At 54.7% G+C, this 14,254-nt stretch overlaps 1 protein-coding gene across 1 annotated transcript in view; it reads right to left on the bottom strand.

Moving 5' to 3' along the window:
- The window catches only part of WIZ (WIZ zinc finger), a 34,709-nt gene that overhangs the window by 17,229 nt on the left and 3,226 nt on the right, over positions 1-14,254 (bottom strand). The window contains 2 exon segments of the mRNA XM_027765864.1: positions 1,468-1,596; positions 1,599-1,781. Of these exon segments, the coding sequence (XP_027621665.1) occupies positions 1,468-1,596; positions 1,599-1,781 (312 nt within the window).

Genomic DNA, 14,254 nt, shown 5'->3' with positions numbered 1-14,254 from the left:
ACTCTAGAGCAAAAAAAAAAAAAAGATAAAATAAAGAAAGGATCTGGAGCCCCACTGTCTGGAAGTTTGAAGCAAATCCTACCCTTTCCAGCTGTGTGACCTCAGGCAGGTTAATTAAGCTCTCTGTGCCTCAGTTGCTTTATCTGTAAATGGGAATAAGAATAAAGTCTGCTGTCTGCCTTACAGGGTCCTTGTGAGGATTATGATGAGTTTGTGTTTAGAAAGTACTTACGGCAATGTCTGGCTCCTAGTTTGGTTCAAATCAGTGTTGGATGCTGTGTGCATGTGCGTGCATGCCCAAGATCCCGAGAGGAGAATGGAGGAGAAGGGATTGTGGCGTGGCCATCTCCCCTGGGGGGTGATTTCTCGCTTTCTGTCTCTGTCTCTCTCTGTCCCTCGGGCAAGTGCACACACCCTATAGCAAAAATCTTAAAAAAAATTTTCAGGGGAACCAGCAGTTAGCGTAATGGCTATGTCGCTGGACTCCCACGTAGGCGACCGCAGTTCGCGTCCCGGACCCAGTGGCTTAAAAAAACATGCCGGGCGCATCTGTGTGCGTGCCCAAGATCTCGAGAGGAGAATGGAGGAGAAGGGATTGCGGCGTGACCATCCCGCCTGGGGGGTGATTTCTCGCTTTCTGTCTCTATGTCTCTCTCTGTCTGGCGAGCGCACATGCCCTATAGTGAAAACCTCTAAAAAAAAAAAAAAAATCAGTATTGGGAAGGGCAGGGAAACTCTTAATCTGGAAAGAGCCCTGGCCCAACCCCTCAAGGAACACAGAAAGGAGGGCCAGCTGGTGGTGTGAAAGTTAAGGCAGCTGGATCCCACATGGCCGACTCCTCAGTTTGAGTCCTGGGTCTAGCAGCTTGAAAAACACACTGGGCACATGTGTGTGAGTGACCAAAATCCCAAAAGGGGAGAGGACAAGATGTGCCGTGTGGGGACCAGCAGTTGGCGTCATGGCTATATCTCTGGACCCCCATGTAGTCGATGGTGGTTCGAGTCCTGGACCTGGTGGCTTAAACTCACGCCGGGCGCGTGTGCATGCGTGCCCAAGATCCCGAGAGGAGAATGGAGGAGAAGGGATTGCGGTGTGACCATCCCCCCTGGGGGGTGATTTCTCACTTTCTTTCGCTATCTCTCTTTCTGGCGAGCGCATGCGCCCTATAGCAAAAAACCCTCTCCAAAAAAAAAAAAGATTTGCTGTGTGACTATTCCCCTAGGAAGGGGTGATTTCCCACTTCTCTCTTTCTCTCTCCCTCTCTCTCTCTCCAGTGAGTGCATGAACCTTAAAGCATGCATCAATCAATCAATCAGAAATGACTCCTAAGTGGCAGAATGGTTATGAAGACAGTTGTCAACGTTCTTTGTCAAGTGACTCAAAACACTTCCAGGAAAGCAGAGTGGTGGCCCCCAGCCCTGCCCTGGCCCCTCCCTCCATCCCTCTGGCCTGTCCCCACCCCTTACCATCTCCGTAGGCGGGCCCCGGGTCCTCGGCCCAGGTGGGCGGGAAGAGAGGTAGGCGGGGTCTGCGCGAGGCCAGGAAGCTCCCAGGTGCGCCCCCGGGCTCTCGGCCCAGGGGACTCGGGGGCGCGCGGCGGCCGAGGTAGCCAGAAGCTCCTGCAGGATGTTGATGGGGGAGACCGTGAGCTCCCAGTTGGTGATGCCAAAGTCGCGCAGGTGGGCCCGGGCGTGGCTGGAGAGGCCGGCCCGTGTGTCGAAGCCGGCGCCGCAGAAGTCACAGCGCATCAGGCTGAAGGTGCTGGGGTCGAAGTTCGCCACTGCAGACAGAGGAGACGGGCTACCTGGGGTAGGGTGTAGGGGGAGGATGTGACTCTGCAGCCCCAGCCCCTTTCCGCTCCTGGGGCTTCTCACCCTCCGTGGCTTTGGACTGCCCTCCATCCCTGTCCCTGTCCCAGTCCCGGGTCACTCCTGCCTGCTCCCCACCTCCTCCCTCCTGTCCAGGAGACCTGACCTTCCAGCATTCCCCACTAGCACATGGAGCAGTATCAGGGACCAAGTCCATGCCATGGCCTGGTGGTTAGGGGAGCTAGATCCCACATGGTCAACTGCCCAGTTCAAGTCCCAGCCCTGGCAGCATGAAAAAACACAACAGATGTGGGTGTCTGTGTATGCGTGTTCCAAAGGAGATGGGATAGCTGTATGACCACACCCTCGGAGAGTGCTTTCTCTCTCTCTCTCTTTTTCCAGCAAGTGCAAATAAAGAAGAAAACGAGGGTTTGGTGGTGGTGGGGGGAGACCAGCAAGTGGCATGGTGGTTAAGGTGCTGGGCACTCCCACATGGCCGACCACGGTTCGAGTCCTGGACCTGGTGGCTTGCTTTCTCACTTTCTCATCTCTCCCTGTTCAAATTAAAATAAATAAATGACTAAATAAAATTAAATAAATAATTATTTAAAAAAAGAAAAAGAAAAGTAAAAGAGGGATCAGCAGATGGGCTAATGGTTACAATACTGGACTCCTACGTAGTTAACTACGGTTTGAGTCCTGGACTTGGCAGTGTAGAACTCATGCCAAGTGGGGACCAGCAGTTGGCGTAATGGCTATGTCACTGGACTCCCAGGTAGTTGACCACGGTTCAAGTCCTGGCCCAGTGGCTTAAACTCACGCCAGGTACGCGTAAACTCACGCCAGGCACGTGTACATGTGTGCCCGAGATCCCGAGAGGAGAATGGAGGAGAAGGGATTGCGACGTGGCCATTTCCCCTGGGGGGTGATTTCTCGCTTTCTGTCTCTTTGTCCCTCTCTGTCTTTCTGGCAAGCGCATGCGCCCTATAGCAAAAACCTCTCCAAAAAAAAAATGAAAAACTCACACCAAGTGTGTGTGCCATGTGCCCAAGATCTCAAGAGAAAAATGGAGGAGAAGGGACTGCAGTGTAGCCATCTCCCTCTGGGGGGTGATTTCTCTTGTCTCTACAGCGAGCACGTGTGCCCTAGAGCAAAAATCTCTTAAAAAATAAAAAAAGGAAAAAAAAAAAAAAAGACACTTCTCCACTTGTAGATGACAACCTGGGTGAATGCTCTTCTGTCTATTTTTGCCCATGGTCACCGCCATACCAGAAATTCAACATTCGCTGGATGAAGAAACGGACAGGTGAATGTAATGCCATTTCTCTGTGAGCGGTCTCTGACTCTCCATCTCAGGGATTCGAGGACCTCTCAGTTTCTCCAGCCAGCCTCCTGGTTCTCCCAGATTGTCCCACCTCAGCTCTAGTCACTCATGGGGCCATAGCTGGCTGATCTCCTGGCTTTCCGCCCCTTGTCCTAGCATCCACACGCACACGTGCAACTGTGCACACACACACACCCTCCCCAAGTGTGCACATGCGCACGCGCACACACACACACACACACCCCCGCATACCAACATCCAACCAAGTGGTCTCCACATCTGTGCATGTCAGAACCACCCAGAGGGTCCCCCACTGGACACGGGCCTGTAGAATCAGAACTTGGTCGCCTGGGGACCTGTGTATCTCACAGGCAGTCCCTGGGGGTCTGGGAGCCCATTACTCCCTAGCGGAACTGTGAACCGCAGGAGAACTGTTGAACTGTTGTTGGGAACCAGCAGTTAGCATAATGGCTATGTTGCTGGACTCCCACACAGTCGACCGTGGTTCACGTCCCAGACCCAGTGGCTTAAAACTCACGCCGGGTGCGTGTGGGTGCGTGCCCAAGATCCCAAGAGGAGAATGGAGGAGAAGGGATTGTGGCGTGGCCATCCCCCCTAGGGGGTGATTTCTCACTTTCTGTCTCTGTCTGGCAAGCACATGCGCCCTATAGCAAAAACCTCTCAAAATAAAAAAAAAGAACTGTTGTTTCATTCTCTGCTATAACCCCAAATGCTCATTATAGAAGGAACCTTGCTCCATAGATACACACTGAATAAAAGAACATGGAGGGGCCAGTAGGTGGCATGGTGGTTAAGGCACTGGACTCCCCCATGGCCGATCACAGTTCAAGTCCTGGACCTGGTGGTTTGAAAATCACACCAGGTGCATTTGTGTGCTTGACTAAAATCTCAAGAGGAGAATGAAAGATAAGGGATTGCAGTATGGGTGTCTCCCAGGAGGGGGTGATTTTTCACTTTCCCTCTCACTGTCTCTCTCTGGCAAGTGCACATGCCCTAATGCAAAAACCTTAAAAAATAAAAATAATAATAATAAATAGAGTTCTCTGCCTGGGCCACCTCCTCTACCCATAGTCCCTCCTCCAGCTGCTGGCACGACCAGAGCACTGGGGCGTCCCCACCATCCACTGACCATAGTAGCCTTTGCTGTGGCTCCTGGTCTGTCAGGAAGAGAGATTCCCAACTTTACCCTGCTTGACACTGAGGGATTGTTTAGAGTATGACTGGGTTGGATGAGAACCCAGTTGCCTGGGGCCAGCAGGCGGCATAGTAGTTAAGGGGCTAGACTAGCACACAGCCAGCCATGGTTCGAGTCCTGGACCCAGAGGCTTGAAACCCACATCAGGTGCATGTGTGTGCATGCCCAGAATCTCAGGAGGAGAATGGAGGAGAAGAGATTGCGGCATGGCCATCCCTCTTGGGGGGGGAGGGGGGTGATTTCTCACTTTCTCTGTCTCTCCAAAAAGTGCACGTACCCTATAGCTAAAAAAAAATTAATAATAATACAAAAAAACCACTCTCTAATAAAAATAATTAAAGAGAGAACCCGAGTGCCCAGCTGCACGCCTCCTGAGCTTGGAAGGGAGGTGAGTGCCCCAGCAGAGCTATCCTACCTTTTTTCTTTTTCTTCTGGAAGGAAAACCTACGCTCGATGGCCTTCACCTCCTCCGCGGAGATGAAATGTCTCACGTTGTAGCTGACACCTACGCGGTTCAGGTGGCCCCGGACGTGGTTGGCCAGGCCAATACCGTTGTGGAAGCGATCCGGGCAGTAGGGGCATTTCCGTTCCTCGTGCTTCAGTGCCACGGTCGGGTCTCCATCCAGGAGCGTGTCGAGCACCAGCGGGCCGCCCAGTGACTCATCCAGGAGCAGGAAGTCCAGGGGGTGGGCGCCCCTGAGCCCCAGCTCCTCGGGCTGCAGCCTTGGGGGTGCCCTGGCTGTGGCCTCTAGGACCTGTGGACTGAGCTTAGCCAGGAGCACCACGGGGACTGTCCCTCGGAGCTGCCGCTGCTGGGCCTGCGAGGCCGCGGTGGTCCTCAGGGCCTTTTGGAAAGTCCGCTTCAGCTCGAGGGCCGGCTGTGGAATGAGGGTGGGTGTGGCTGGGGGTGGAAAGACCCCGTTTTCGGGGATGAAATCCATTTCTGAGGTCGGTACTATGTCATCGTCCTCCTCTTCCTCCTCTTCGCTCCAAGGGCGCCTCCGGTCCCCTGGGTGGACAGTGCTTTTGCTTCTGCTGAGCTGTAAGGAGTAGGGGGTGGACGCTAGTGCGGAGGGAAAGGCTAGCCTTCCCAGAGGCCTCTGGCCCGAGCCCTGCGGGAGTGGCTTGGACAGTGAGAAATCCCTCATGCCCAACTGCTGGCAGCCAGGGCCAAAGGCCAGGCTGGGGTCATAGCCAGCAGGGCTCTCCCGCCACGTGGGGGTCAAGAACGGCTCAGCTTTGCCAAAGTAGCCCGCGGCGGCGTCGGGGAAGCGGGCGTACACGTCCTGGCTGGTGCCTGGCTGGCTGGCGGGGTCTTCCTCGAAAGCTTCGCCATCCTCATCCCAGGGGGCAGGGGCGTGCACGAGCCTCACGTGCTCCCTGAGCAAGCTCTCACTGGACGCCGGGAAGCCACAGAAGATGCAGGCACTGAGGCCCGGGGCAGCTCCATAGGGCTGATAGAGGACGGTGCTGGAATCCGGGCCCGGGCTGCCAGCCCCGCTGCTACCTCCAAAGGGCTCCTTGGCAGGCCGGCCGGGCGGTGTGTCGCGCATGTGCAGCTTGGCGTGGTGTACAAAAGCCCTGGAGGAATTGGTGCCGAAGACGCACTTGGGGCACTGCAGCCGCGCCTCCCGGCCCTCGTCACCTGGAACTCGCTTCAGCTTCTGGATCTCCTCAATGATCTTCTCCCGGGAGGCCTGGTGCAGTTGCCGGTGCTGCTCCAGGGCGGTGGGGTCTGCGAAGGCCCAGCCGCACTCGCTGCAGGCCAGTGGGGCCAGGTCGGCGGGCGGCTCCTGGCCCGGGGCACGGCGGTGTTGACTCATGTGTTCCAGCAGGTGCTCTTTCTGTTTGAAGTAGATGCTACACTCGATGCACGGGAACACGGCCGGCTCCTCGTCCTCCTCTTCTGGGCTGGCCTCCTCCAGCAGTTCGCATACGTAGGGTCCAGTCCGGAGGGCAGGCTGCAGTCGCTCCACTGATGCCTCCGAATTCACCGTCCAGGTCTGGGTGGCCACTTCCGAGGCCGACGCGGGCAGTCCCCACTCGGACGGCTGGGCCAGCCCCTCTAGGTCCTCCAGGTCCTCTCTGGGATCCACCACCGCCACATCCAACGTCTTGGGAGTGTCTTCCATGGGCACAAACACCCTCCTGAAGGAGGCGAGTGGTGGTGGCTGGGTGGGCAGGTCCAAGTGAAGCCCTGTGTCCCCGGGGGTCCCCGGCTCATCCTCGTCTCGGAGCCAGTTGAACCTGGGGCGGCCCCGGGGGGCTTTCTCCAAGAGCTTTGGTTCACCCTGGTAGTGCGAGAACCTTCTAGAGCCCTCGACATCCATATGGGACTTCATGGTTCTCACAATGACTGAGTCCTCGAACCTTCGCTCAGATAGGAGGCCCTCCCCGGCCTCCTGGACCAGGGGGTGCTCCCAGGGCCCCCGGCCATCAGGGGAGCTGGGGTAGTGACCCAGGAGATGGGGTGGTGGGGAGCCCGGTCGGAAGTCCAGGCCATCTCCATCCCAGCAACTACAAGGAAGTGTCAATGGGGACAAATTAGCTGTGGCCCTCAGTGTCCCTTCCTAGGGTGGTGATGGGAATTCTCCCAGGTGGTCTGAGCCAGGTCCCTAAGCTCTAGCCTGAGAGTGACAGAGGGACCGGGCGCGTGAGGCTAAAGGTAGAAAGTGTGTGGGGGGATGGGGGGAGTCCATGGGAACCCATTCTGAGCTGTTGGTTCGAAAGTCAGGTGTGGGACCAGCAGTTAGCATAATGGCTACGTCGCCGGACTCCCATGCAGTCGACCGTGGTTCATGTCCCGGACCCGGTGGCTTAAAACTCACGCCGGGCGTGTGTGCGTGCGTGCCCAAGATCCCAAGAGGAGAATGGAGGAGAAGGGATGGCGGCGTGGCCATCCCCCCTGGGGGGTGATTTCTCACTTTCTGTCTCTCTGTCTCTCTCTGGGAATTGCGTTGGCCCTATAGCAAAAATAACTCAAAAAAAAAAAAAAAAAAGCCAGGTGTGACTCCCAGGGCTGTCCACATGGCACGGACCCACTGCATTGTGGGAGAATATGAGCAGACCACACCTTGGGTGGTGTGGGCATGGGCCACCTCTGAAGAGTATCCCCAAGTGTAGTGTCATGACTCCTAGCTGTCCCCGAGAGGACCCAAAGCTCCGACCTGTGTGTGATCCATGTGGCTTCTTTCTCTGTCCTCCCCAAACGAGGGCCATTGCATTAGTTTAGCTTCATGCTTCCTCCAAATTGAGTTAACTCGGTGGCAGGATGGCTTTTCCTGGCATCCCCTCTTCTAGAAGGGCACAGGGGGCCCTCCACAGCCTCTGGCCCTTTCTCAGGCTGGGACATGTGTGAGTGAGGGGGTGCTGAGGGAAACTCTCTGGGCCACAGTTTTCTGATCTTAAAAATGGGGACGATTCCCAAATGCCAGGGACCTCCTCGTCCTCGTGGAACCTCTATGGAGTTTACTCATAGCTGTCATCACACAAAGCAGGTACTTCTTCAAATGCCCACAAGCAGGGCCAGGAAGTGGCATGGTGGTTAAGGTGCTGGACTCCCGCATGGCTGACCACTGTTCGAGTCTTGGACCTGGCATCTTACTTTGTTTTTTTTTTGTTTTTTTTTTGTTTTTTTTTTTTTTCTCTCTCTGTCTCTCTCATTCTGGTGAGTGCGTGTGCCCTTATAGAAAAATTTAAGGAAAAAAAAAAATTATAACAAGGGCCAGCCGACCATGGTTCAGGTCTAGACCTGGCAGCTTGCTTTCTCACTTTCGCTCTCTCTTTCTAGCTTGCTCTGGTGAGTGCATGTGCCCTACAGAACGTTAAAAGAAGAATAATAGGGGCCAGCGGCTGATGTGGTGGTTATGGATGCTGGACTCCTGCATGGCTGACCTTGTTTCTAATCCTGAACCTGGCGGCTTGCTTTCTCACTTTCCCTCTCTCTCTCTCTCTGTCCCTCTCTTGTCAAATTACAATAAATAAATAAAGTTCAATAATATAATTCCTTAAAAAAAAATAGGAAAATTAAATAAATAATTCTTATAAGGAAAGAAAGGCCATAACCACAAACTTTTTTTTTTTTTTTGAGAGGTTTTTGCTATAGGGCGTGTGCACTCTCCAGAAAGAGAGAGAGAGACAGTAAGTAAGAAATCACCTCCCTGGGGGGATGGCCACGCTGCAATCCCTTCTCCTCCATTCTCCTCTCTGGATCTTGGGCACGCACGCACACGCGCCCGGCGTGAATTTAAGCCACCGGGTCCTGGACTCAAACCACGGTCGACCGCATGGGAGTGTTTGACCACATGGGAGTCCAGCAACATAGCCATTACGCCAACTGTTGGTCCCATCCACAAACTTTCAGATGGGGACTTGCAAGGCTTACGGTGACAATGACAAAGTGAAGGACTCAGAATATGCCTCACTGCAGCTGGCCTGGAGGTACTTCCTATGATTCTTCCTGATTGATTGCCCTTTCTTTTCTTTTTTTCTTAAGAGTTTTTTGCCTTAGGGCATGTGTGTGTGTGTGTGTGTGTGTGTGTGTGTGTGTGAGTGCTGGGGTGGATGGACAGACAGTGAGAAGGAAAGTGAGAAATCACCCCTGGGGGGGATGGCCACACCCTAATCCCTCCTCCTCCATTCTCCTCTGGGGATCTTGGACACATGCACATGCACCCAGCGTGATGTTGAAGCCACCAGGTTTGGGACTCGAACCACGGTCGGACCTGTGGGAGTTCAGTGACGTAACCCCTACGCCATCTGCTGGCCTGATGGCCCTTTATTTTCAAGCTCCTGCCTCCGTGAGGGGATATAGATGACACCCATGGGATCTCAGGGCTACGGGAGGAAACAGGTGCTGAGTGCCTATTAACATAGCAGCGATTATTCGTTCCGGAAGCTATGATCAATCCTGACCGATCATTCTATAGGAACACCCAGCAAGCCCTTTCGTAAAGGGTGGTAGCCATCAGCACTGTAATCAATTCCTGCTTTTCCCCGAAGCCAAGTCATGAGATTCAACTGGTGGACTCCATTTTGCAGATGAGAAAACTGAGGCTCAGAGAGACCTTGCCTTTTCCTAAGGGTCACCTGGCGGACACACAGGACTCTCTGGGTTCCGTCTGCAAGCTCTGGCTCCTCTGGCCCTGCTCCTGGCAGGGATAATGAGAGTTGACCCTCTGTGTGTGTATCCTGGACCTCCCCCATCCCCCAGGGGCTTGTCTGCTGGAAGCAGTCTCCTCCTCCTGCCTGGCCTCCTGATTCCCTTCGTGTCCCCTTCTCACTCCCCAGGGACTTCGCTGGGGCCTGGGCACATCCTGATTGCCCCCCTGCCCTCCCTGAGGTCAGGGCCAGCATGGCACTCACCAACTGCTGATCCGATGGGTGGCGGAGGTGGCACGGGGGAGGGCTTCGCTGAGGCCGGGATGGGGCTGCCCGTCTGTAACAGAGAGGGGAGACCCTGAGGGGCTGGGGTCCCCCTGGCCGGGGCCCTCCGCACCCCAGATCAGGAGCCCTGCTGGGCACCTCAGAAGGGCCCTGCTGGCTCCTAGCTCTTCTCCTTGAGAGGCCTTTGGCCTCTGCATCCCTGAGCCCTGAAAGGGGTTTCTTTGAAGGAGTCCCCTTTGGTCTCCTGGGGACTCCAGGGGTTCCTCTCCTTGCCCCCACTCAGCAACCAGGGGGATTTTTATTTTTAAAGCCACACCCTGGTTAAAATACTAAGGACCAGCAGATGGCATAATGGTTACATCGCTGGATTCCCATGTAGTGGACTGCGGTTCGAGTCCCAGACCTGGCGGCTTAAAACTCACACCAGGCTCATGTGAGTGTGTGCCCAAAATCCTGGGAGGGGTGACTTCTTGCTTTCTGTCTCTCTGTCTCTCTCTATCTCTCCGGTGAGTGCACATGCCCCTATAGCGAAAAAAAAAATCTTCTCTTAAAATAATAATAATAATAAAAACCAAAAAGCTCACCTGGCTTCCATCATACTTACAATAAAAGCCAGATTCCCAATGGCCACCCATGAGACCCTATGAGGTTAATTCTGGTCTCTCCATTTCACCTCCTCCCCGCCCCTCACTCTGCCATCCTAACTGCATGGGCCTCCAAGGAAGCCTCCAGCCCACCTCTTTCCAGCCTCAGGGCCTTTGCACCTGCTGTGTGCTCACTCAGCCTTAAGCACCTTCCTCTGGGCAAGTGAACCCCTAGATTTTTCCTCTCTCAGCACCTGTTTCATGTCTTTCTGAACACACCCAGAAATCGCCCAGTCCTCTCTCTGGATAATTACCCACTTGTCTGGGTTCCGCCCCTAGAGCGGGAACCTTGGTGAGCTCCTTCATGGTGGCATTAGCACCTGCCACACAGCAGGTATTTAACCAGTCCTTGCTGGAGCTCCGGATCCCGAGCCTGAGCTGCAGAGGCCCCGTCCTTTCTGGACCCTCTTCCAGGTTGAATCCTCTCCCAGGACTCCCTCCCCTCTCACACAGACAGAGCCAACTCTCCATTATCTGCCGTGGAGCCAACGCCTGGAGCAACCACAGAAATCCTGGCCTGCGTCCTCTGCCTGCCATGCTTGCCTGAGGAGGGCACGCATGCCAATCGGGGAGCAGGCCAATCGCCCGGGCCAAGGTTAACACACTGGGAGAACTTGTGCCCCATCCAGAGCCTGACAGATGCGATTTGCTGGAGGAGTCTCAATTTGAGGATGGTCCAGGAAGAGGGCCAGGGCTGGCGGCACTAATTCTTTTGGCCAATTCCTTACCATTCATTTTGCCTAAGAAATTGATGGTGGATGAAACCAGCAGACGGCGCAACGGTTATATCGCTGGACTCCCATGTAATCAACTGCGGTTTGAGTCCCAGCCCCAGGTGGCTTAAAACTCACGCCAGGTACATGTACATGCATGTCCAAAATCCCAAGAGGAGAACGAAGGGGAAGGGATTACAATGTGGCCATCCCCCTTGGGGGGGGTGGTTTCTCGCTTTCTGTCTGTCTGTCTCTCTGCCAAGCACACATATCCTATAGCAAAAATCTCTCTAAAACTAACTAAATAAATAAATTTGGGCCAGCAGGTGGCATGGTGGTGACGGGTGCGAGACTCCCACGTGGCTGACTGTGGTTCGAGTCCTGGAACTGGTGGCTTTCTTTCTCCCTTTTAATAAATAAATAAAGTTAAATAAAATAATTCTCAAAAAAAAAAAAAAGAAATTAACAGTAGACTTTCAAGAGTCAGCAAAAAACAAATGGGTGTGTGCAAGTGTGTTTGTGCATGTGTGCGTGTGTGTGTGTGTGTTGGTCAGAAAAGTGTGGCCACTGCCTGAGGGTCTTTCTGTTAAGTCAGACAGAGAAGGGTCATGACTATTACGTGGCCCCCTAAAAAGTGAGGGGATGGTGGGAGGGTACAGAAATTTGCATTGGAGGGACCAGCAGTGGGCATAATGGCTATGTTGCTGAACTCCCATGTAGTCGACCATGGTTCGAGTCCCGGACCCGGTGGCTTAAACTTACACTGGGTGCATGTGTGTGCGTGCCCAAGATCCCAAGGGGAGAATGGAGGAGAAGGGATTGCAGTGTGGCCATCCCCCCTGGGGGGGGGGGGATTTCTCGATTTCTATCTCTCTGTCTTTCTGGCAAGTGCATGTGCCCTATAGCAAAAACCTCTCCAAAAAAATTTTTTTTGCATTGGAAATTTGCATTATCTATAGCAGTTTCTCAACTTCACCACTGCTAATATTTGGGGGTTGGCTCGTTCTGGGCAGGGGGAGGTTCTATGCAATGGAGGATGCTGGCCTGCATCTGTGAGTTCCACCTACCAGATGCCGGTATCACCTTGACCCCACAGTTGTGCCAACCCAAAAGGTCTCGACACTACCAAGGTATCCCCTGGGGGTGGAATCGTCCCCATTTCAGAACCACTGGGGCAGGCTAATGGGCCTGGAACTGTGCTCGGGGGCAAGGGTTGCTGTTAGGATGGGGTGTGCTAGAAAGGTTTGGACCAGACAAGGGCAGACAAGGGATGGAGACCCTCCCCCACCAGAAGCAGGGTCTCTAGACAACATGGGAGTCATAGATGTGAGCTTCTCGGGAGAGAGTACGTAGTTCGCGAGTAACCAGCCTTGGCGTAACCGGGAAGTGCGGGTACCTCTTCTGTAGTTCTGGGACCCCAGGCTCCCATGACTCTGGGCGTCCCAGATTCGATGCTTCTGTGATTGTCATTGTTTAAGAATTCTGTGAGCGGGGCGGGGCGGGGGGGGCGCGGGCGGGGCGGGGGGGGGCGCGTTGGCCTCTTTGTCTGAGCCGTGCTGGTGAGGCTCCTATTTTTAGTGGTGGTGACATTGAAGGAAACAGGCCACGCAGAGCCCCACGTCCGAGACGCACTGGAGGTAGGAGTTTGCCCAGAGGCCTCTGTAGTCAGTGAGGATCCAGAAGACCTTACCGGCCAGAGGAGGTGTCTGGAATGCGGGTCGCGGCCAGGGATCCTCATCTGGGATCCCCCAGAGGGTTTGAAAATGAGCAAGGGAGATCTGTGAGCAGCTTGAACCCCCAAGCCAGGCAGCTTGGCAAAGTGGCCAAGGATCTAGACTTTGAAGCCAGACAGATCCAAGTTCCAGGCCCGGCGGTGGACCTGAAGGGCATGCCTTTCCTGCTCCGAGCCTCAGTTTCCTCTTCTGTACAATGGGAACAGTCAAGGAGATCACGAATGAGCATTCCATTCAGAAAAGCGGCGGTGGAGGGAAGAGGAGGTGGCGGGAGTCTCGAGGTAGGTTGGGATGGGGTGTCATGGCTGGCTCGTCAACATCCCAGAGTAGAAGCTGAAAGCTGGACCCAGGACCCGCAGGTCCAACTCATCCCATACTCTGATTTTTGTCCCCAGCCTCACGCCGTGCCGGGGCAGAATAATGAATCCTTTATTCCTGGCCTTCTGTCCCCTCAACACCGTGCTAGGCACACAACCGATTCTTCTGGGATCCGTACAGGACACTCAACCTCCCCAACCCCAAGTCTTTGCTTCACCTGGAAGGCCCAGCCAAGAGAGGCGCATTGGGAGGAGCTGCAGGAGGCTATGGGGACTCCAGGCCAAGAGCCCCGTGATGGAGAACACAGGAGGCCGTGAACTGAACCATGCCCAGGCAGAGAAGTAGAGAGGTGGTCTCTCCAGACTGTCCTTGAGGGGCTCTGAGGTTTGAATGGGGTTGAGGGAGGACACAGGCATGGGGGTAGACCAGCAGTCCCAGAAGCTGTTCCTATGTATAGACATCACAAGACTCCCAGGGCAAGTGCCCATGCGAGGTAGCGGAGGTCAAGCAGGCCAAGAGGGTAGCAGGAGAGACATTGGTTCAAAGCCCAAGCCCTCCTCCAAACTCTAGCCACAATTCTGCTCCTCGTCAAGCTAATATCCCCCTACTCCTGCTCCCATTTGCTCAGGGAAACCTTAAGAATAGACCTTGCCCCTGCCCCACAGAGCGGCCCTCTCCCCCTCCTCTCCAGGCTGCAGAAAAAAAAAAAAAAATCCTTGTACAAGAGCCTGTTTGATTCTCCAGGGGGAGCGAGGATGCACCATACCTACCTACGTTTTCCCTCCCTCTCTTCAGACCTGGGGTGTCTGCCAGGTAGAGAAGAAATGTTTAATTCCTTAGAACCATACCCAGAGAGGACCTCAAGACTCCAGAGCCTGGTCTCTCCTGAAAGTCAAGGTCCTGGCCCTGCGTGGGTCAGCTGGGTGACCTCAGACAAGGTCCCACTTCTCTCCTTGAGACACACTTACCAACGGTTGGGAGTTGGGGATTGCTAAGGTGCCCTGAGCCCCAAGGTTGCTGGGCTCATTCTCTGCCCTCAGGGCAGTCTTGCCTTTGCAATCCCCAACCCCCCCCCCCCCCCGACCCTCACACCACCCCACGCCGCCCCCCAC

Source organism: Tupaia chinensis, unplaced genomic scaffold, assembly GCF_000334495.1.
Source record: "Tupaia chinensis unplaced genomic scaffold, TupChi_1.0 Scaffold139785_1, whole genome shotgun sequence".
NCBI lineage: Eukaryota > Metazoa > Chordata > Mammalia > Scandentia > Tupaiidae > Tupaia > Tupaia belangeri.
The sequence above is the reverse complement of the archived record's forward strand: the minus strand, read 5'-3'. Positions and strand labels throughout refer to the sequence as shown.